This window comes from Salvia splendens, chromosome 19 (assembly GCF_004379255.2).
Source record: "Salvia splendens isolate huo1 chromosome 19, SspV2, whole genome shotgun sequence".
In the NCBI taxonomy this organism is placed as follows: Eukaryota; Viridiplantae; Streptophyta; class Magnoliopsida; order Lamiales; family Lamiaceae; genus Salvia; species Salvia splendens.
The window spans coordinates 22,654,187-22,677,675 of NC_056050.1; the positions used below are offsets into that span (position 1 = coordinate 22,654,187).

Below are 23,489 nucleotides of genomic sequence, written 5' to 3' on the forward strand. Positions count from 1 at the left end.
CGATGAAAAAAAAGACCATAATCACTATCTAATTGTGCATTTTCGACAACTATAATTTGATGTAAATCCATGTGACCATGTATATATATAGAATAAAAAACAAACTTTGACTCATTTTATACAAACTTTGGTAATTTAATTATACACATTAGCAACTTGTTAAAGTTTTGACGTTGAATATTTCTCCATAAATAATTTATTTTCGCAACCCTTATTCCATTTCCCGTGGGTGCCACGGTCACCTGTGTGTTTAATCTCAATAACTTTTATAGTATTATTTTATTATGAACACAACAAATGCTTGTATTCTAATTAAATTGTACTCTTTTGAAGAAAATCATGAATGAGGTCTTTTTACAATTACATATATATTGGGGTGGTATTGATAAAATGCAAACTTATACTATATTGTACTAGTTCCAAACTTTTCAATATAATGTCAACATAATGTCAATACAGTCTAAAATTTCAAGATTTTGATGTCAACACAATGTTAACACAATATCAACACAACGTCAATCGTTGACATTGTGTTGATATTTTTTGTTGTTATTTTGTCATCTGTTGATATTTTCTAACTGTTCAAATCATAGTTTGAAGTTTGTACAATATATAGAGTTCACATTTGATCACATTCCTACATATCTAAATCTAATCCATAATATAAAAACATTGAAAATATAGTACTAGTAGACATATATACCTTGAAACTTCGAAAACAATTAATTCAACAACTGGAAACAAAAATTATGTTAGTCACTAAAATTCAGCAATAACATAGTAGTACAAAATTAAACACAGTTTATAAAACTACTTTTACGACTAAAAAACCGACAAGGAAATTAGGAAAAAAGTTACAAGAATATATTAATCAGCGCTTGCCAATAGTTTTATTGAATACATACAATGTAACATTAATTCCTAAAAGTTGCTCACACAATCTCGATCGGGCTAACCTGCTCTAAGTTGCTCACACAATCTCAATCAGGCTAGCCTACTCTGGTTGTCTGGTTATTCGATGCGGGCTATTAGGTTGTGAATTTTTTTTGATTGGAAATTTTCGACCCTAGCCCTAATCCTTTGAGTTTTGAATTAACCCACCGGTCTAATCGGACCAAAAAACTTTCGAAATATATACTATTAATTCTTATGCTTTGAGACTTTACAGCTAATACGAATTAAATTTGATACTTTGAAAATATGTTAAATTATTACTTTCTTCGTCCCAAGTGTCCACTTCGTCTCTCCTCATTAATTATTCACTTTTACTTTTTTTACTATAAATGGTAAGTAAACCTCACATTCCACCAACTCATTTCACTTATATTTTATAATAAAACTATAGTATTATATAAAAGTGGGACTTATATCTCACTAACTTTTTCAACTCACTTTCCTTTATAGTACTATTTCATAAAATCCGCACGAGAATAAAGTGGATAATTATTGAAGGATAGAGAGAATAAAAGATAGATTGTCATGGTAAAGAACTACTACTATCAAATATTAACATAAATAAAATAAGATTGAACTATTAATCAACTTTGAAATAAAGTTTATAATAGAATTGAAAGCCGCCGCCCACAAGCCTAGGAATTAGGATTATTATTTCTGCTATCCCATAAAAATATATTTATTTGAAAGGATATAAGAATTAATGCATAATTAATAAAGTAAAAAAAGAATGAGAATGGTTAGAAAATGGATAGTGAGACTGACATTATTATTAATGTTTAATGAAGTGTTATGGGTAACACTATGTTCTAACATTACTTTAATTATACTTCTCATTCTCTCTTTTATTTTACAACTGTGCAAGTCCCATCTTAAATACTCATATTTTTATATGATAAAAGGAGTAGAAGGTATAGCATATTGGGCTTTATTATTGGAGTGCAGAATGGTTTGGATAATACTCCATATCTTGAAATCTAAGCCCAATTTAAAAAATGAGAGGTTTTGGCATTTGAGGTCATTAGAAATGCCAATGCAATGATTTTATTAAATGGCATTACAGCCTGTACTAAGTCCATATATCTGCATTAAGTATCCTCTTTATTGGTAAACCATTATGTCTACATACTACTCTCTTCATCGCTCATTTATAGTCTCAATCTAATTTGACACAGATTTTAAAAAAATACTATGAAGAAAAGTGGGTGGAATATGTTTTGCACTTTTATAGTATTTTTTAGAACATGAAAATATTTCACAACGAATGCTTTTGATTAAAACAAAATTTTGTTATTATTCAATAATGAAGTCTCTTTTGTATGAAAAGGAGACAATCTATAAATCTATGTATGTGTAGAAACAGTATGGTACACATGCAGAATACTACTACTATCAATAACGTTAGTTTTAGCATATTTTTCGCTTTTTTTATAGAGTTTGATCAATGCAGAACTAATTTTAATTATAAAACGCACAAACAAAACATCGATGGTCATTTTAGGTAACATAGAGCTCATTAGTTTGTTTATATTAACATTTTCAGTGCAATATGTTTGATAAAATGAATGAACCATAATACAAATTTTTTAAAATGTACTAAGGGCACCCATAATGGGGCGCCCGATGGCACGCCCGATGACGGCCATCGTCCTCGGGAACGGACGATGCCTCCATTGTGGGTGCCCGCCATCGTCCGCGCCCTACGCCCATGTCCGATGCATTGGCCTCGGAAGAAGCGCGGACGATGGCCTATCGTCCGCGCCATTGTGGGCTCGGCGGACGATGGATGCGGACGATGGCCTATCGTCCGCGCCATCGGGCGCCCCATTGTGGGATCGGCGGACGATGGTCGTGGACGATGACACGCGTTTTTTATTTTTTTTTGTCTATTTAAACCCCGTTTCTCATTCACTTGTTCATACGAACATCTCGTCTCTCTCATTTGAAGAGGCCATGGCGGAATGCTTAGTCGAAATGCAGCGCGAGGGGGCGGCGGCAGCGGAGCTGATCCACAGGCCTATTCGACCAACAAGACCATGCTCAACTCATGAACGACATGATTGAAGAAGTGTGGGCCCGTAACCGCCGTCACTGAGTTTGCGTATTTTTTTAATTCGTATTGTAATGCATTAATTATTATATATGAAATGAAATTTTTTCCTAATTTTTTTAGTTATTTAAATATTCAAATAAAAGAAAATGCATAAGACACGGCTTAAGGCGTCCCATTGCAGGTGGGGGTAGGAGGATAAAACTGATGACGTGGCGTGCCATAAGGCGCCCATTGTGGATGCCCTAAAATCAAACTAAAAATGAATTCCATGTTACCTAATAATAATCATCAAAGTGTTTTGATTTTATATTCTGCATTTAAAACTAATTTTGCATGTAAATGGTACAGCTAAAGAAATGAGATGAAAGTAAATTACAAAAACTTATATTCGTAGAAAATTAATTAGTTGTTGGAAGAGACGTCAATGATCCCCACTAAATAAAAGCAAAGAGAAGAAAAACTAATTTAAATCCCCATTGACAGAGTGTTAGCAAATCACCAAATCTTCTTCACGACATGCCCTCCATCTCCCTCCCCACACCTTCATCTCCTCTTCAAATCTTCAACCACACACATTAATCAATCATGGCCTCCTCCCACACTCACCGCTATTTCATAGCGCTCCTTCTCCTCTCCGCCGCATTCTCCCCCACCTCCTCCGACGACGCAAAATTCGCCAAATCCCTAATCCAATTCAAACAGTCCCTCACCAACGCCGCCGCCCTCGACGCCTGGCGCGATCCAGCCGGAGGAGTCACCCGCCTCTGCTCGCGCAACACGCCGCTGTGGAGCGGCTGCCTCTGCCTCCACGGCTCCCTCGTCGGCCTGCGCCTCGAGGGCATGGGCCTCGGCGGCGCAATCGACGCGGAAGCCCTAGCCGAGCTGCCGCTCTACACCTTCAGCGTGGCGCGGAACAACTTCACGGGGCCGATGCCCGATCTGGGGAGGCTGACGAGGCTGAGGAGCCTGTACCTGTCCGACAACGGCTTCCGCGGCGAGATTAGGGGGGATGCGTTTGCGGGGATGAGGAGCGTGAGGAAGGTGGTTTTGGCCGGGAATTACTTCACGGGGAGAATTCCGGCGTCGTTGGTGGAGCTGCCGAGGCTTGTCGATTTGCGGTTGCAGGATAATATGTTCGGAGGGAGGCTGCCGGAGTTCCGCCAGGCTAATTTGACGGCGAATTTCTCGAATAATAGGCTGCGGGGATCGATACCGGCGGCGCTAAGCGGCTTGAATGCTACCTCTTTTTATGGTGAGTTTTCGTCGATGAGATTGCATGTTTCTTAACAACATAATTAAACTATAACTATTGTACCTTCGTGCAATATCCTAGACGATTTAAATCCATAAATTTTGTCATTTAAATTAGTATAACTTTTGATCGACTTTTGAACATGTTTCGCATTATTACACATTATGGTGGTCATTATTGTAGATGCTATCGTTATATATTTTGAGATAATGATTTCAAAGTATTTATTTTAAGATTATAGAGGCTTTTGCATAAGAATTGATATAAAATAGCAAAAATTCGACAATTTTACTATATAAAAACTAAAAATTAACTTAGGAGGGTACAAAAGTCATGTATGTGGTGAATATATATTAAAAAAGGTATAAAAGTCATAGCAAATTTTATCGTAATTTATTTGTATGAGACAAATGCAAAAAGTTCAAGCGTATTGAGCTTCACGAAATCAAAAGGAATTAGTGATGGGTATTATGTTGTTTTTACATGTTACAATTAATATACAATGTATATTGGCAATACTCCACAATAGTACAACCCAACGGAGAAATCAAGCAAAATGTTTTACTTTTACTACAAAAATTAATTTACGCTCTGATAAATGTCTTAAATTACTTCTGCAAATCTTCATACTACACCACAATTTAGGATAATTATAGAATGAGTAGTTATATAAATTGTGACAGTTATTCAAGGATATTTGACCTGATAATTGAATTTCAAAATAATTTTGTATTTATAAACATCATGGGACTGAGTCATTATGTAGGTGGTGCCCATGTTGTACACTTCCAGCAGGTCAAACACCAACTAATTAAAGCGACGTCACATCACCCTTAATTAGTTACCATCTTCCACCTTATGCAATCACACAAAATATTACTATGATTGGACTTAAATCTACAATATTAGTTTTGTTTTATTATAAAATGTTTGAAAACATAATCAGGAAATCTGGAGCTATGCGGCACACCCTTGGCCCCATGCAGAATCAAAAAGCATTTCCCCAAAATGCCCTTCATCGCCGCGGCCCTCGCCGGAGCCGCACTCTCGGCCTTCATAACCCTCACCATCGTCCACCGCCGCCGCCCAAAGCATCTCAAGTACTCGAAATCCATGGATGGCTTTCCCATGGAAGACCCAAAACCACCCAACAAGAAGAAAAAAGCAGACCAAAGACTATGCTTCGTCAACCACAACATCGAGCGGTTCGAACTCGACGACCTCCTCCGAGCCTCCGCTCAAGTCTTGGGAAGCGGAAGCTTCGGCTCCTCCTACAAGGCCGCCCTTCCCGGGCGCCACTCCTACGTCGTTAGAAGGTTCCGGAAGATGAACAACCTAAGCAGGGAGGATTTCTCCTCCCACATGGCCAGGCTAGGGCGGCTCTCCCACCCTAACCTCGTGCCCCTCGTCGCCTTCCATTACACGAAGGACGAGAAGCTTCTCATCACGAAGTTCATCGAAAACGGCAGCTTAGCAAGCCACCTCCATGGTAAAAATAAGTAGCAAAATCAAAGTCAAAGTATATACTATCTTAAAATGAGAACTTATCAGTTGGCAGCACAAACCATATCAATTGGCAGGAGCTGATATTTTTGTGCTTCCAACTGAAAAACTCTAAAGTTCTCATTTTAAGATAGTTATCAATTGAACAACTTGCTACTCACACTTGCCATTCTAACACACATTTTCTATGACCCAAAACAGGAAATAGAGGCTCTGGTCGACCGGGTCTGGACTGGGCGACGCGTCTAAGGATCATCAAAGGCGTGGCGAGAGGGTTAGCCTATTTGTACAGAGAGCTCCCAACATTGAGCTTACCTCATGGCCATCTCAAGTCTTCCAATGTTCTACTAGACAGTAACTACCAGCCCCTTGTAGCAGACTACGCGTTGGCACCAGTCATGGACAAGGGCAATGCTGAGCAGCTCATGGCGGCCTACAAGTCGCCTGAGTCCGCGCAGAGCGAGGGGGTGACAAGAAAGACGGATGTGTGGAGCCTCGGGATTCTGATACTCGAGGTGTTGACTGGCCAGTTCCCGGCTAGCTATCTGAAACAGGGGAGGGGGCCTAGCTCAGATTTGGCTACCTGGGTTGGGTCGGTCGTGGGGGAGGAATGGGCGGCTGAGGTGCTCGATAGGGACATGGGCGGCTCAGCAGTCGAGTTGCTGAAAATCGGGATGAGCTGCTGCGAATGGGATGTGGAGAGGAGGTGGGATATGAGGGAGGCAGTGGAGAGAATTCAAGAATTGGAAGAGTGATGAGTGATGATCAATTTAGTTCACATTTTTACCTTTGTTGTACAAACAAAAGTTTTATATAAAATGAAGGAAACCAACAACACACCATGAAAATGAGTTCTCTCATTCTATAACATTTATTTTTGTTTTACAAAATACATACAAACAAAGACTCAGGTGTGAAAAAGGAAATGTTGAAAAAAGTTCGTACGAAACAAGAACCTCACGAGCATGCCTCGTGAAACCTAAAATCTTTACATAATATCAAAACTATATTCACTGAATAAAAAAAGAGCAGTGCTGAACTTCTAATTAACAGTTAAACATTATCTTTATACCGTTGTTTCAAATCTCCATGCTTGACGTTGCAGATCCTTGGTAACTCAAATCCTCCTGCAAGAGTTTTCATTTGTTAGCATGAATGCTTATGATCAAGAAAAAAAATGTGACATAAATCCACCTACTTTGGAAATGGAAACTTGACTATGGCAGGGAGAGTGCATGCTGTATGGCATAGAAGTTAATCTTCTGCAAGATCTCTAAGTTTGTTGAGTTCGGGGAGCACTTCTTTCCCAAGATCCGGGCGGTCTTTCCGCCTAAGTTCAGCACACCTGAGTGATATCTTCGCAAGAGACAAGGCCTCTTCATAAGGCCAATCGGGTACAGATGGGTCTAGCATCTCAGCAAAGGTCCCTTGGTCGACAGCTCTTCCAACGTGGTGGCTCAACCCCATGGGGGGCTTCGACGTGAGGATCTGTAGAAAAATGATTCCTAGCGAGTATATATCAGATTTCACACCAAGCATACCCGTTTGCTGATACTCGGGATCAATGTAGCAGAAGGTCCCGGCTGTGGATGTCATTCGATATTGAGTGACATTGTCAGCCACGGATGGAGGGACGAGCCTGGCCAGGCCGACATCACTGATCTTGCTGACGTAGTTGCGGTCAAGTAGGATGTTGGCAGGCTTCAGGTCACGGTGCACCAGGGGCTCGGGTTTGGTTTGGTGGAGGAAAAGCAAGCCAGTCCCAATCTCAGCAGCGATCCGGAACCTATGCTGCCAAGACATGGGTGGAGTCTTGCCACGCTGAAATAGACGGTCTTCTAAGCTTCCATTCGACATATACTCATACACTAGGCAACCATACTCCGGACAGGCGCCTAGAAGCAGGACCATGTTCGGGTGTCGTATGCAGCTCAGAATCTCAACCTACCGAATCCAACAATACACCAACACGAATAAGCAGAACATGAGGCAAAATATTTAATAATATAGGGAGTGGTTCAGTTGAGAATTATCTTTAATTGAGAACATTGAGAACTATAAGTTCGTTGCACAAACCATATTACGAAACTATCAGTTGCTCCAACTGATGTACTAGCAATTGATAGTTCTCAAAGTTCTCATTTTAAGATAATTACGAAATGATCCATATACTATCTTATATATACCTCTTGGTTAAACTGTGATCTTCCATGAGTTGCATCGGGGCGAAGGACTTTTACTGCACACGGAGTATGATCCAAATAACACTTGTAAACTGGGCCGTACCCTCCTTCTCCAATCTTTCTCGACTGTGCAAAATACTCTGTAGCAACCTCAATCTCCTCGATCGTGTACCTTCTATACCTGCAGTCTGCCTGAATAGACCTACCCTTTTCTTCGGTCTCTTTCAAGGCCCTCATTTCTGCGGTGATTCTCTTTTGAGCTTCCAACTCCGCTATCCTTTGAGCGGCTTCAGCATGCTCGAGTGCTGCCTTAGACTTAGCCTTCTCCTTCTCTGCAAGAGCCAATGCTGTTTCTTCAGCAATCCGTGCCTCTTCTAACCTCCTCTGTTCGTCCATTTTCCAGCGCTGCAGCTCTTTCGCCTACAATACACAAGAAAATATTATCACACGCGGTCAAAAAAAGGGAAGCCGGTATGAAAGCAATACCTTCTCTCTTGCTGTGAGAGCCTCTTTGCATGCACTGCTATACATATCCATTGTTTGCTTCAGCTCCTGCTTTAACCGTCTCATTTCCGCTTCAACATCATCCTGCAACGCAAAGAATTTAGTCTCGGTTTTGACTAAGTAACGCGTTACACAATCTTTATAACAGCCTCACCATATTCTGTGGAGCGAAGCCTTTGTCGTTTTCAGGTGAAGCAGAGGAGAAGTCTATTGGCGACAAAACGTCTACTGATTTGCGTCCGAGGTTCCAAGAGTCAAAGCCTTGATAATCCACATCGGAGATTCCTGAGAGGCGAGGAGGCGTTGGGCCATCAAGGAAGTCAATGGAAGTAGGGAACACATCCACACTTCTCCTTGAGCTGACAAACGAAATATCAGTATCCGGTGGAGAGATGTCATAAGCGCTCCCGTTCGGACCTCTACGCGAAGCGAATGGAGACCTGTTTGCAACATTCATAAAAAAAAAACTTAATCAACGTTGGTTTCTTTATCACATGCATTATGCTTTTGAACACGCGACGATCATACTTGAAGGTGGCGTCACTTAGCCTGTTTGAGCGCGGAGATGGCTCAGATCCGTAGCGTGAGTTTGCTGAAAAGGAACCTGTGGTTTGTTCATAGAAAATATCAAGAGAGTTATTCAAGATAGATGAAGACATGTATAAATGACTGACTTCTAGAAGTGGTGTTTGAATGCAAAGAATTCTGCTCGACCGCGTTGTTGTGTTTGATGCTGGCTTGAAGCAATATCTGGTTCCGAAGTTGGCTGGAAGGAGGCGGACGAGAGGAGGCTCTCGTGGACGAGATCTTCCCCTTGTGGATCACGTAAATCGTGCAGAAATCTGGTGCATTTTTTAGTACAGTTCCAGGGACATCTTTGGCCTTAAATCTGTTTGGTTGATTTGTAAAGATATTATTCATAATGAAGTTAGTGTTTGTATCAAAGAGAGAAAATAAATGCACCTGAAGATGTTTCCTTTATTTGTGGCGCCAAGAACAAGCATGTCGATTGCGTTCTGCCTCGTGAATTCGATGAGAGCTTTCGTGACGTCTGCTTCGTCCAACACAACCTCGTGGCGCAGTATCTGGAAAAGAAACAAGAAACTCGGATCAATTGTTTTTGTTTTTTTTTGTGTGTACGTTAGAAATGTGGAACCGTACATCTTTTCGCGTGCAGAGGACACGGAGAGGAAGGAAGAGCTCTTTCAACTGTGGATCGTCGTCGATTTCTTCGCCGCCATCAGAGGCTTGGTTAGGCCCTGAACCAAACCAATTTAGTGACTGTTGCCTTGATAGTCATAAAAGGATAAAATTTTAGTAGTAGTTAGATATATCGTCTAGCCAATTACAATTGCATAAATATTCTTTTTCCTCCTTTTCGTCTCTCTTTATACAATTTTGAATAGCCGGACACATCATATGGCAATATGTCCAGACCACTAAATTTTTACTCGAGAGAAAGAGAGAAGGCATACATGGGGAGGACAAAGGGGATCCGGATTGTTTGAATCGGACGTGGACCAAAATAACGGTCTGGCCTTTGACAAGGAGGTTGTCGGTAGCCCATTTGAGGGCGATTTGGCTGCCTCTGTCCTTGTCGATGGCCACAGCAACGAGCCGCGTCGTCACCGGAACCATCTTATCTGCAGAATTCGACGTCGGAGGCCACATTTTTGTTATGTTTCAATATGTTCCGAATCCTCGGCTTCTCTGTCTGAAATGAACATCACCGTCTCTCTCTATTCCTCACACTCACTCTCTTTCCTTTTTTTTGCCAATAGAGATGTGTAAGGGGAGTTCCATCTTTAGCGGGTATGTATTAATTTGACTTTGTTGGAAGAGTTTTCATGGTTATTGTTGCTTCTGTTAACAGAAATCTAGGGAGGGAATTTTAACTATATCCACTTTTATTTCTTCAATAATATGATTCTAAATCAACTACTTACAATTTTTAAATAAGACCCCATTTTATCTCTAGATAAAAAAAGATTATAAAAAGTAATTACCTTTTCTGGCTTTTCTAAAATTGGGCTATATCTTCACCTCTTCACTAGTTTTGCTTCAACTTACAAGAAACCATAAACACAGTTGACCCAATATCACAACTACTACTATCATAACTTCAATGGCTCACATGTAGAATCCATGTTTTTGTCGGCAACAAGAGAAATATACGTCACAAAAAGGCGAGCAACAGTTATAGGGACCAGCTGGAATGGATCGTTAGGGCCGGGAACTGGGTTACTCCATCCTTCACATATACAAGACCCGGTCGCAGTGTAAATCTTTTCCCAAAATTCATGTTCAAGAATGTCTCCATCTGAAAATGCTCCAACCGTTTTGGACCTTGCAATGTCCCGCCCAAGATCAAACCCCATCCGAGCTCTTCTTCTGGAGTATCAGACATTGTCACAGCCCACTGCAGGTGTCCGGGGTAGGAGTTTTTGGTCTCTATCCAGCCGCCGATCCTTGTACTGTCCTCAATTTCTGAGTTAAACATCAGAGCAATGGAGCCATTAGAGTTACGTCTTGGTAGATCTTCCTCCTGTGCAGAGGTATCTGAAAGTCTGTGATGTCTAAATATGCTGAGGGGGAATGCCAATGCTCCAAGGTTGATATTTTGACCTGATGGCCTGGACTCTCTGTGCACACCCAAAAGTGAGAGCTTCGTGTTTCTAGAGACATCCCAGACAATCTGTCCAAACGTGCTCAAGGAACACCCCAATCCATCTGCATTATCCTGCATGGAAAAATTGGATACAAACTGCGCCATGGACGCAAGAATGTTCATTTTTGTCATGGCTATACCAATCGCGCTGCCACTATGCTGATACAGAAATGGAGGTCCACTATCAGAATAGCTAGTTACTCCTCTTTCCTGTAAAAAAGGATAAGCTATTACTTATATGGCTAAAGGGCAGATCAATGAATTTCAATTATAAACACGCTGTCATCTCCATCACATTTAAACATGCTAGAGAGTAAAAGGAAAAGGCAGAAAGCAATATTTCCTAAGAAGATAGAAAGAGCAGCACAAATATGAAAGCCAAGAAAACAGAAGGGTAAGGAGACGACAGTCTACTTGATGAGTACTTGTTGGGAATGCAACATCTCCACATTGCGCGCCCATTGGTATTGCAACGGCAGAGAACCAATCACTAAAATGTGCAGCATAGAGAATTTTTGCAAGCGAAAGTGAACCGCCCAGCATATCACATTGACCTTTGCCATTGGCAGAAAATTCTGCTACAAGTTTATCTTTCTCCCTTACACCAGTTTCAAATCTCAGCCTAGCATCAATACCATTTCTAAAAGCAGATCTTTGAATGGCATCGTATTTATGCTCGTCAACATCATCCAAAACGAAGAATGCCCCTAGTACATTCACATTCCCCCTCACATGAGTGCCGGATTCCTGGAATGGACTTCCCTTGGAAGATTTGTAGAAAGTTAGTAGCCTTTCTACCTTGTCTTGCCTATCCCTGAGTTTCATGATATCTGAAAAGGCTTCTCGTTGTAACCGCTTCAAGATATCAATCTGTAAATCACACCATTTGAATAGTTGTAAGGCCCCATCTCATAGCTGATCCTATCAACAAACAATCAACCCACAAAGAAACGAGTGATTCAAGAATCATAGTCAAGGTTAAACTGCTGCTCAGTTATTCAAACATTTTAACAACTCAGAGCTGCTAGTCTGCTACATAAACTAACTAAGCAGAAAGGCGAAATTCCTTCATTCTACCATCAAAATGCCTTCACGTCAACTGTATATACAAGAAAATAAAGGAAAAAATTGTTTTTTTCTATCCTAATACTTCCTCCAAGAAATAGCATTAAGCCGATCCAAAGAGATTAAACTATTTTCCTCAACATCAAATATCTTGTGACGGAACTATGGGCAAGAGAAAACCTCAACCCAAAGCTTGGCTAGCTTTCTCATTACATGCACACTAAGCTCAGCTATATTGTGGCAGAAGAGTTTAATTATTCCTAAATAGTCAGCCCTTCATTTTCTCATCTACATTTCCCAATATAAAGAATTTACTATCCCGACAATCCATAATCATACGCAGTTAAACTATTCAAAGGCACTAACAGAGCATTGTAAGGAGTTGTTTTCCATTCACATATTTTCAGCATCCCGCAGTAATTAAAAACAGGAAGAACCAAATTAACTCCAGAATCAAAAACCACCAAACCAAAAAATGCATATAACCATCTCGTCATAAAATAAAACAACACATACGAAGATGATGAACAAATCTGAAATTGAGGGAATACCGGGCTATGGCGGCGGCCAGAGTTAAGGAGGCCGTGAGCCAAGTCGTGCGCTGTTGTGGCGAGCCGTTTGAGCTCATCCACTAATACTGTTAGGGGCTCCATTCTAAATTTCAAATATTCCAACCCTCCTCAAATGTATCAATTAGGGCAGAGCACCGCTCGGTTTAGGTTAAAACCAAACCGATTGACCAAAATTCTCCAAAATATGTGACCGAACCGAAACCGAAATACTTGATACACCGAACAGATACCGATAACTTCAGGTGCGGTCGGTTTTGGCTATGAGCCCTAGACAGACAAGCGACTGAAAAGGCTGCACCTCGCTCTCTGTTTCAATCAAATGTTTATAAACTAATAATTTTAATACGAATATGCGAAATGGCTAAGTATGAAATCGGTATAAAAGCTGAATAGTATGAAGAAATTGCAACATTGCCACTTTCCCAGCAAAAACATTCCTATCACATTTTTTCACTCTGCTACTGTATCTCAGCTCTTCTCAAATCTCAATACTTGCTGGCAAAATCAATTTGCAACGCAGCTAACGTTTCACCTCACAAGCAGCGCCGTCGAGACAGGGTGTGAGGAGTGGCGGGTTCATGTCGTTTAGGGTTGAGGAGGAAAAATATTAATGTCTGTACACAATTGGGCATTAGTTTGGACTTTAGTTTGTGCTTTAAGTAAATTGCAAATTGTAATTGTAATTGTAATTGTAATTGTAATTGTAATTGTAAAATGTAAAAATAAATAGTACTCCACTAATGTATGGGTAACATACATATAAAATAAATATATCAATCGACCTGGAACATCCATATAGAAAGAAATAAAATATTATAAATCTCACAAGTATAATCAAATGTATTGAATCATTAATTATTAACAATTAAGTAATAAAAAACAGACTTTGGAAAAATTAGAGATAATAAGAGGATGAAGTTGTAAGCCAATATAATACTATTATTATTTCAAATGGAGATATGTTGATCTCTTTATTTTTATTAGGTCATCTGCAACACTGTCTCTTATCAGTCCCTTAACCGTCTCTTAAATTACATTTTTTGGCTCACACTGTACTTTTTACTCCATCTCTTAACTAAGGGACAGAACCTGCAACCCTCCATCTCTTATCCGTCTCTTAACCATCTCTTAAATTACTATTCATTCATTTTCATTTTTTATTTTTATTTCCAACAAATTCAATTAATAAAAACACATTTCATTAAATAAAATAAATTTACAACATAAAATTCTTTAAAAAATAAAAAAAAGCATAATTAAAAATCCTAAAAATGAAAAATACATAATTTAATTTCTTCCGCTCACTCTCACTAAATTCAAAATCTTTAAAGCTCAAAGAATCAGAAGAACGGCGATGGTGTGCGTTTACCGATTGCCAAATTTTGCCCAAATGTGCTCAATTAGATCATCTTGGAGTTGGGCGTGTGCGGTAGAGTCACCTGTCCTTGCTCGAATAGACAACCGTTCTTGTATAGACGGATGCACTCCACTGCGAGGCGGACTACTTGCGGTAGAGCTTCCGGGGGCTTCAGGGTCGAACCAGTTTCCCGCCTCAGGTCCTTCGTCTTGGACAATCATGTTGTGCAAGATTATGCACGTATACATGATGTCGACCATACTCTCCAAAAACAACGTACGAGCTGGAGCTTTGATAATGTTGAAGCGCGCTTGGAGAACCCCAAACGCCCTCTCCACATCCTTGTTAGCAGCATCTTGCTTCTGCGCAAAAAGAGTCTGCTTTGCGTTCACATGCCTGCTGCACGTCTTCACGAAGGTTGGCCACTTCGGGTAGATACCGTCGACAAGATAGTACCCCATTTTATACTGCCGGTTGTTAGCGATGAAGTTGATGGCCGGCGCTTTACCATCCAAAACTTCGGCGAAGAGGTCGGATTGGTGGAACACGTTTACGTCGTTGTTCGATCCGGGGACCCCGAAGTACAGATGCTAGATCCATAGTCGGTAGTCGGCAACGGCCTCGAGTATAACGGTAGGGTGGGTGCCTTTGTGGCCGCTCGTGTACTACCCCCTCCACGCCACTGGGTACTTCTTCCATTGCCAGTGCATGTAATCGAAGTTGTCGAGCATCCCGGAGAATCCGTGCACTTCTTCGTGAAGGTGGAGCAGAAACTGGCAATCTGTCGTGCTTGGCTTCCGGAGATATTCATCGATGAAGGCTGCCCGGACGCCTTTGCAGAATTGGATCAAGCACATTCTCCCGGTGCTTTCTCCAATGTGGAGGTATTCGTCGAACACATCCGCTGTTTGTCCAGTCGCAAGCTGACGGATTGCTGCAGTACATTTCTGCAGCGTTGTGTGGCTGAGACGGCCGACGGCGTCGAACCTTTCTTGGAAGAACTCTTCCCGGGCTTCCAATGTATTTGCGATGTGGAGAAATAGCGGTTTCCGCAGGTATCTCCCCAAACTGGGTTATCGCAGAAGTAGTCGCGTACTAACCTTGCGGCAGCTTCCTCCCGGTTACGATGGATGTAAGTCCGGGAGCGTCTTTGGGGCAGTGCGGCTTCCTCCGCCTCCCGGCGTCGATCTTCTTCAAGTGATTCTTCCATTATTCGACGCATTTGCTCATATGGATCCATTAGATCGATTAACTTTGGGGGAAGAATAAAAGAGTTGATTTGAGATGAAAATTGGAGTGGAAAAAGGGATGATTTGAGAAGAATAGATGTGTGCTTGTGTGTAAAATAAGGATGAAATAGGAGTATTTATAGAGTAAAAGAATAAAAAAAATGGGAAAACGGTCGAAAAACGGTAATATTACCGTTTTCAAAATTTTTTTATTAAATAAATTATTTAAAAAAATGATTTATTTCGTCAGCGTGACGAAACCCACTCACGGGCCAGCGAGTGGGCGTCACGCATCGCGCCGGAGGGCGCCACGTCGCGCGCGCGTGTGGCGAGACAGCTCGCAGGTTGTCTCGGCGGGCTGGGGACGAGACGGGACGCTGCAATGCGTCCCGCGCCCGTCTCGTCACGGAGGGACGGGATTCGAGCCACCCGTGTAACGCGTTGCGGGTGCCTTATAGAATTTTACCCTTCTCACTTTTGAATGTATAACTTATTTTTATTCTTCGACTCTTCTTATATCCTTAAGATTGATGTCAAAGGTAATTCTATTGACTATATTAATGTTATAAACTTATAATTAATGTAACTGTATGTTGTGTTTTGTCTCAGCCCTTATGTTTATTTCTTAAAATGCATATAATAATATTTTTTTCTTATTTTAGTTGATTAATTGAGAATGTGAAATTAGTAATTTAACATAGAAAATATAATAATAAGTTTATTGTATTAGATTATTTAATTTTTTTAAATTATTAATAAAGTGTTGTTGGGTTAATATATAACATATATAAATACGTAAGAACAATTGACAAAATATATTTATTTGGTGAATATGAATTCTTTTGGTTTAGATTTAGTGTTTATGAATGGGGATTATCTTAATTTTTAGAGTGAACTGCAAAAATGGTCCTTGGACTATGGGTTTATCTCGCCCATGGTCCATGGACTTCAAAAATATCGTCAGATATCCCTGGACTAAGGATTTATTTCAAACTGATCATTTTTGCTATTTTTATCCAAAAATGCCCTTTTAAGCATTTGGGCAATTTTGTCTTTTCACATTTGAACTGTTTCAATATGATATTATTTTAATGATGTACTAAATCGGATATTATTTCAAAATTATCTTCCTCTTCCTTTTGTCATCCTTCACTTTGTTTTTTTTATTCCAATATTAGATTTAATTTATAAAATTAAATTTAAAAATTTGAATTTTTAAATACTAATAAATTATTTTTAATTAAAATTATTAATTTATGTATTTATTATTAAAGAGTTTTGTGTGAATTGGCTACATAGTTTTATTTCTATATATATAGCTATGAGACGAGAAAGAATACATAAATTAATAATTTTAATTAAAATAATTTATTGATATTTAAAAATCTAAATTTTAAATTTAATTTTATAAAATTAAATCTAATATTGAAATTAAAAAAAAAACAAAGTGTAGGATGACAAAGGGAAGAAGAAGAAGATAATTTTGAAATAATATCATATTGAAACAGTTAAAATGTGAAAATATGAAATTACCCAAATGCTCAAAAGGGCATTTTCGGATAAAAAAATGGCTAAAAGGACCAATTACAAATAAACCCTTAGTCCAAGGATGTCTGACGTTATTTTTAAAGTGAAATCATGTACATAACCTTTGGCGCCTTCTCTATGTTTAGTTGGAGCACGTTAGTATCATTTTTTTCGGTGTTACAGTTTTGAGAAAATAAAAATGCATATCTCGATAAAATGAATTGTACATAACTTTTTACACCTTCTATTTGTTAAGTTATTTAAGAATAATGTATAGGATTACACTTTTTTATGGGGATTCATAATTATTTATGTTAATTTTGATTATTATAAAATCTTCAATTATATTGCGAACTATATCTCCATTTGATATGTTAGTTTCTGGAAAAGCTACAAATCTAAAGTTTTTGTATTAAAAATGATACTACTAAACAAATTTTGGTATCAAAATTAATAGTACTAAGCTTCATCATTTTTTTAAATATGTTATTTATGTCTATTTACCCTTATAAAAATAATTTAGATATTTTTGTTTTACATTTTAATGCATATAGAAAGAAAAAGGTTTCAAAGTATTGTGAGTGGAGAATAAGTCCCACCTGATTAGAGAAAAAAAGTTACTACAATTAGAAGTTCATACTTTTCAGAATTAGGCTAAAAAGGAAATAGTTCATACTTTTGATGGACAAATGTTTTTCCTCATGGGCAATTATATGCTGTATTCTTAATAGCTATGAGATTTGTCCACAATGACAAGATTGACGTTACTTTGATTCTCAAGAAGTTTTCTATAGTTTAGGAACCATAAATTATTGGTTCACGATATTATTATTCTACCTTATGAATATAATGTTTTGAAGATTACTTAATAATTGTCATTATTTGTGTATAATGAAGTTTTTTAAAATTTATGAAAGGCTTAATAATTTAGTTAGTTTTCTCATAATGATATGTATAGAACAATTGCAGATAGCATGTGACATATGTGATTATACTAGTATATTTTTGTCTCTTTATCCGTCTCACAAAAATATGCTCAATTTGTCTTTTTCGTCCATCTCATACGAAGTTGCTCATTCTCTATGAATAATTAATAAATATACTAATATTAATCAACTTACATAAGGTATATGAATGATCAATGATGTGTGATTGTGCGCCAACAAAAGCATATGGAATGTGAATATACAATCACACATTAAAAATATGCATACATGTAAAGTTAGTAGAAAAAGACAAGAAAAATATAACAGAATTCTCACATGATAAGTCTGTCTTTAGTTTATTTACATATTAAAGTGGAGTGCTGGTTCGCCTCATTTCCCAATTCTGCACTTCTTCACTTAACATCCCTACCCTATATATATATATATATATATATATCATGCAAGATTAAAGAGAGACACAAACACACTAGAGAGATAGAGAGATGGAATGGAGAAAGAGTTATTTGGATGTGATATTGGTGCCGCTGGCGTTTATGATATGCATGGGATATCACCTATGGCTTTGGCATAAGGTTCGAACCCAACCTCTCTCGACCATCATCGGTACCAATGCTCGTGGCCGCAGATTTTGGGTCGCCGCCATCATGAAGGTTCCTCAGTTATAATTTTTGTAGTATATATATAGTCGAATTGTTAACACACACACAAGAATGTGAGATTTTGTTTATTTCAAATATTTTTTGAAATGGGATGGAGAATATCAGTTTAGAGGTGATGATAAATTTTTAAAAAAAAAACTAAAAAAATGCATTGGAAAACATGAACGAATTGGTGCATATTTTGTGAAGAAGCCATCCACTGCTTTGGAAATATTTAGAGATTTTACTCAATTATTTTTCAGCATAGTTAAGTTTGTTTAATTCATTTCTAAATCCCAACAGTTTCATCGTTACGTTCACAACTTTTACAACTCATCCCACTTTATAGTGTTGTTGGCGTGCAAGTTTTGTGATGATTGTATATATTCTTAAAGATTTAATAGAACTCTCTCTGTCTCATGTTTGTTGTATTCAGTTACACCACGTAAATAAAAGCATGGCATAGCTAAGCATCCACCACATTAATTAAATTACTATAATAGATTATATATTAAACTGTAAAAGCAAACTCAATATCTGAAAATTTCAGTATCATCAAAATCATGATATTTTATTTTAGCACAATTATTTATTTCCATTTTCATTAAATTTTGGCTCAATAAATAATGGACAAACTCTAGTGCGTCTTGCGTGTATACACGAAAATTTTGCAAAATCTTGTTTCCTTAAAGTCCTAAACAGTATTTGTGAATATATGTGAAAAATAAACTTCTTATTTTCACTATTCATCACAATTTTGCTCCAAAAATGTCCCTCAAGGTAGGAAGGGCATTTATTGACTTTCATATGTAGGTATTGTATTTGATATTTTCCTTATCTCTCTAGTACTGAATATGATATTTTCTTATAGTTTGAATACCTAATATCATATTTGATGTGGTGTTCAGGACAACGAGAAGAAAAACATCCTAGCGGTCCAGACGATACGGAACACGATCATGGGATCCACATTAATGGCGACGACGTCGATCCTCCTCTGCTCGGGGCTGGCGGCCGTGATAAGCAGCACCTACAGCATCAAGAAGCCGCTGAACGACACGGTGTACGGGGCCCACGGGGAGTTCATGGTGGCGCTCAAGTACGTGACGCTCCTCCTCATCTTCCTCTTCTCCTTCATCTGCCACTCCCTCTCCATCCGCTTCAACAACCAGGTCAACTTCCTCATCAACTGCCCCCTCCACGACGACGACGAAGGCGTCATCACTCCCGACTACATCGCCGAGCTGCTCGAGCGCGGCCTCACGCTCAACACGATCGGCAACCGCCTCTTCTACGCTGCATTGCCGCTCATGCTGTGGATATTTGGGCCGGTGCTCGTGTTTCTGTGCTCCGTCACAATGGTGTCGATGCTGTATAATCTCGACGTCATCGTCACGGCGGAGAAGGGGAAGAGTGGTGGTGCTGATCATCAGAATAATGGTCATCAATGTGAATTTGTGTGAAATGTAAATTTGTTTTGATAGGGACTATATTATAAATTTCGGGTTTAAATTTTGGATACAATAATTTTATCATGTTTTATTGTTAGACTTTTGCACAACAATTCACAAAAAATACTGAAAATTCGGCAGTGTTACTAAAAAATTAATACTCCTAGTTTGGTATGAGCTTGAGCCTTGCCGAACTTCTATGTAAGTGGGTGTGGCCCAGTGATTGGGATGGATTAATTGATTGATTATATTAATCTAGTGGTTTTTTCTTGTGTTATGAGTTAGTAATTCACTTTAATTGCAAATGAATTTTGACATAAGATTTTGATTTTTATATACTCCTATTATCTATAACAATATTACTTAATCCTAGATGGATAGTCTCATGATAATTAGTCATAGCCTCCCTCCTCCAACTAAAATAATCTCACAACTTAATCCTAGATGGATAGTCTCATAATATTAGTCATGGTAACCGAACGCCACCTTAAAATACTCTCTATTTTTTCTGTTGCAACGGATTTCTGTATGAAGACACAATGTAATGGGAATATTTAAAAGCATGACGAAGATATGCACTTGAGCCACTAATCAATAGTATAAGAATCCTCAAAGTCACCATAACTATAATTGCACAAAAACATATAGTGATAGATTGATAGTGTTCTTGAAATTAATATTGGAAACTGACGTGGAATCAATATGAAGAATTATAAATGAAGCACAAGAATATTCTCCTCTAAAATATAATATTCCTCATTCCGTGAATATCAGTCCAACTTTGATTCGGCTGCTCCAATTTTAATTAATGTTTGTTTCTTATTTATTATATTAATTTTATAATAAAATGTACGTAGAATAAATTACTAATAAATATAAGAGGTCTATTTAATTATTGGGTACTAGTAAAAAATAAATCATACATGGGATATAAAATAGTGAACGGACATTAAAGGAAATATGGGACAGATATTCACAGACGAAGACGAAGGAAAGTAATTTTTAGCTATGTATGGGATTGACATGCTCATAAACCAGTGAGGATTCTTTCTATATATAATATCAAATGTATATAACTAAAAAACAGTATACAAAATTTTTATAACAAAAAATGACTACTATACATATGTACTTTGTCTGAAAATACGTTTTAATTTATCTTTCTTAATATGTTTTTACCCCTCTCTTCCTTCTATTTTTCTCTTTCTTTCCCATTTTTTCCTTATCTCTTTTAATAAAGAGGCAAAAAAAAAATTAATAGAGATCAAATAAATGATTTAGTAAAGAAGAGAAAATAAATAGACTGAAATGCTCTTCATGTGCTTGAGGGTATTTTCATCCAAAAATGTTTGAAATAGTAAAAAAGTAGCACAAACGATATTACATTGAAGTTAATGGACCTGAAAAGATATTTTCAAATGTTACGGATCAAAATTGATACCTTGGCAAGTTCGTGGAACAAAAAAAAAATGTTCCCTCTAATAATTATAGTAGTTAATTATCCCATATATATGATAAATAATCATTTCAAATCTTATATTTTAGTAATAAATGTTAATAAGAGCTCGTAATGTTTTAGTAGTAATATTTTTTTGTTACAACACATTCAATTAATAAACCTAGCAATAGAGAACAAAAAATTAAAATAAAATTTGAGATACTATAATTTAAAATTTGTCCAAAACTCCGTAACTCGTGTTGATTTCTTTAATAATGTTTTATAACTTTGTATAGTTTGTGATACTTTCGATAAAAGCTCTTAATAATTTGAAGCAATTCGATTATAATTAGATCAATGATTTGATAGTTGATTTTAGATTGAAATATTTTCGATGAAACATTGTTCAACTTTGAAAAAGCATAGATGATCACAAATAGGGTAAATTAAAGAATGTGTCATCACTTTGTGGAAGTGGGTTCTTTAGAAATTAAAGGAAAAGTATAATAAGGTTGGTCAAAGAGAGACAACCTATTGGCCTCTAAAGAGACATCATTTTGTTTCATTCGACGTGTGTTCACCACAAATATGGTCCATGGTTTTTTGTTCAACAAAATTGTGTTAATGATTTACTTACTCAAATCCCACAATACATTAGTGGTGGTATTAGGTGGAACACATTCAACTTAATTACTACAAATCATATAATTAATTACATTAATCATTCAATTGTATACATAGGCGATCCTCTACACTAAGTAATTATATAATCGACATAGGAGTATTAATTTAATCAAAATGCATGCGACATGTATTTATTGTTAGGATCGTCGACTGCAACATTAGTTTGATATTGTCCGCTTTGGGTCAAGCCCGTACGGATTTATTTTTGGGTCACTCCCAAAAGGCCTTAAACTAATTAGGGTTGGACAGGAATTATATACACCTTCCAACTTCCCATACTCATCCGATGTGGGATGGGTTTGTACCCCAACAAACCTCCCCTCAAACCGAGACCACATCGGGAACGCAGTTGACACGAACATGGGTTGTTCCAGCCCTGGCCCCTGGGTCATCCTGGGCCCGACTCTAACTCTGAGTCCTTCAGGGCCCGACCCTTAACCGAGTCTCATCCAGGCACAACCCATAGTCACCTCGGCTCTGATACCACTTGTTAGGATCGTCGACTGCAACATTAGTTTGATATTGTCCGCTTTGGGTCAAGCCCGCACGGATTTGTTTTTGGGTCACTCCCAAAAGGCCTCTAACTAATTAGGGTTGGACAGGAATTATATACACCTTCCAACTTCCCCTACTCATCCGATGTGGGATGGGTTTGTACCCCAACATTTATCATATATAATATTAATTTATAATCAATATGAACTGATATAACATGAAAGTGCACTGATATTTGAAGTGTAGTAAACGAATTAAGTAATCAGTAATAATTACTTATACTTATTATTTGTCTCGAATTGTTAATAATATAGTGCATTTGTGGAATTTTTGTTGGTAGTGTTTGACTTGCAAGGTTATGATAAAATAATAATGCATTTTGCATCGTTTTCCATTATGCATAAAATGCTTTTTTTATCATTGCGGCGGCTGTGGCGTGATTAATTAAAGACGTGAGTCGGTCACCAATAAAAAGAAAGGTTTTGATAATGAAAAAGAAAATTAAAACTCGCAGAGTGACTGACTACTTATTTCAACTCAAAATGATAAGAAAAAGGGTTCAAATATTCAACGGCAACTACATTTTCTCTTCGTGTAATATGCAGAAAGTATTTTCAATGAAAAATTTTCTCTTCGTGTAATATGCAGAAAGTATTTTCAATGTAAAATGTTAAAAAAAAGTTCGATTATATACGTACAATTACTTACATTTATCATTTTAAATGGTTGGTAGAGAAATTAATTTTGCGCTTAGAGATTAACTTTTGTGTTTCCCTTTTGAGAAAATGTCTTTATTTTAGAATTTTATGATAAAAGTATAATATTTTATGTTCTATACTTTTCCAATTTACAATATTAATTACTATTAGTACCGAGAAGAATATAATTTGACGATTGATCACAACACTTATTTGAGAGTGAAAAAAGCACTTGTGAATTTCAATATGTGGTCGAAGGATCTATATATTT

The 23,489-nt window shown here is 37.7% G+C and overlaps 4 protein-coding genes across 5 annotated transcripts; 2 read left to right on the forward strand and 2 right to left on the reverse strand.

Moving 5' to 3' along the window:
- Positions 1–3,502: 3,502 nt before the first annotated feature.
- Positions 3,503–6,517, forward strand: LOC121778165 (probable LRR receptor-like serine/threonine-protein kinase At4g31250). The gene is made up of 3 exons (XM_042175466.1): positions 3,503–4,259; positions 5,206–5,748; positions 5,964–6,517. Exons 1-3 carry the CDS (start codon positions 3,593–3,595, stop codon positions 6,515–6,517), a joined length of 1,764 nt encoding a protein of 587 aa, XP_042031400.1. The 5' UTR covers positions 3,503–3,592.
- Positions 6,518–6,683: 166 nt separating this feature from the next.
- LOC121778164 (U-box domain-containing protein 35-like) lies at positions 6,684–10,120 on the reverse strand. Its single transcript, XM_042175465.1, has 10 exons — positions 9,925–10,120; positions 9,611–9,708; positions 9,413–9,534; positions 9,124–9,338; positions 8,978–9,053; positions 8,604–8,889; positions 8,432–8,533; positions 7,949–8,365; positions 6,961–7,706; positions 6,684–6,889 (listed from the first exon to the last, which is right to left on the reverse strand). Exons 1-9 carry the CDS (start codon positions 10,118–10,120, stop codon positions 7,017–7,019), a joined length of 2,202 nt encoding a protein of 733 aa, XP_042031399.1. The 3' UTR covers positions 6,684–6,889; positions 6,961–7,016.
- A 218-nt stretch (positions 10,121–10,338) lies between these two features.
- LOC121778445 lies at positions 10,339–13,365 on the reverse strand. Of its 2 annotated transcripts, none has more exons than XM_042175796.1 (3): positions 12,734–13,365; positions 11,532–11,987; positions 10,339–11,327 (listed from the first exon to the last, which is right to left on the reverse strand). In XM_042175796.1, exons 1-3 carry the CDS (start codon positions 12,833–12,835, stop codon positions 10,647–10,649), a joined length of 1,239 nt encoding a protein of 412 aa, XP_042031730.1. In that variant the 5' UTR covers positions 12,836–13,365; the 3' UTR covers positions 10,339–10,646. The 2 variants fall into 2 exon arrangements, with proteins under 2 accessions (XP_042031730.1, XP_042031731.1); XM_042175797.1 differs by having other exon boundaries at positions 11,532–12,038.
- Positions 13,366–18,168: 4,803 nt separating this feature from the next.
- On the forward strand, positions 18,169–20,000 carry LOC121778258. The gene is made up of 2 exons (XM_042175577.1): positions 18,169–18,464; positions 19,361–20,000. Exons 1-2 carry the CDS (start codon positions 18,297–18,299, stop codon positions 19,913–19,915), a joined length of 723 nt encoding a protein of 240 aa, XP_042031511.1. The 5' UTR covers positions 18,169–18,296; the 3' UTR covers positions 19,916–20,000.
- The last annotated feature ends 3,489 nt before the right edge of the window (positions 20,001–23,489 follow it).

Bases quoted from the DNA above. Each gene is read 5' to 3' on its own strand.
- LOC121778165 (XM_042175466.1), top strand. From the start codon at position 3,593: ATGGCCTCCTCCCACACTCACCGCTATTTCATAGCGCTCCTTCTCCTC. The intron at 4,260-5,205 runs GTGAGTTTTCGT...AAACATAATCAG, and splicing joins GAATGCTACCTCTTTTTATG to GAAATCTGGAGCTATGCGGC. The intron at 5,749-5,963 runs GTAAAAATAAGT...GACCCAAAACAG, and splicing joins CTTAGCAAGCCACCTCCATG to GAAATAGAGGCTCTGGTCGA.
- LOC121778164 (XM_042175465.1), bottom strand. From the start codon at position 10,120: ATGTGGCCTCCGACGTCGAATTCTGCAGATAAGATGGTTCCGGTGACG. The intron at 9,054-9,123 runs GTCAGTCATTTA...AACAAACCACAG, and splicing joins TTCAAACACCACTTCTAGAA to GTTCCTTTTCAGCAAACTCA. The intron at 8,366-8,431 runs GTATTGCTTTCA...TGTGTATTGTAG, and splicing joins CTCTCACAGCAAGAGAGAAG to GCGAAAGAGCTGCAGCGCTG.
- LOC121778445 (XM_042175796.1), bottom strand. From the start codon at position 12,835: ATGGAGCCCCTAACAGTATTAGTGGATGAGCTCAAACGGCTCGCCACA. The intron at 11,988-12,733 runs GTATTCCCTCAA...TGTGATTTACAG, and splicing joins CTGGCCGCCGCCATAGCCCG to ATTGATATCTTGAAGCGGTT. The intron at 11,328-11,531 runs GTAGACTGTCGT...CCTTTTTTACAG, and splicing joins TCCCAACAAGTACTCATCAA to GAAAGAGGAGTAACTAGCTA.
- LOC121778258 (XM_042175577.1), top strand. From the start codon at position 18,297: ATGGAATGGAGAAAGAGTTATTTGGATGTGATATTGGTGCCGCTGGCG. The intron at 18,465-19,360 runs GTTCCTCAGTTA...TGTGGTGTTCAG, and splicing joins GGGTCGCCGCCATCATGAAG to GACAACGAGAAGAAAAACAT.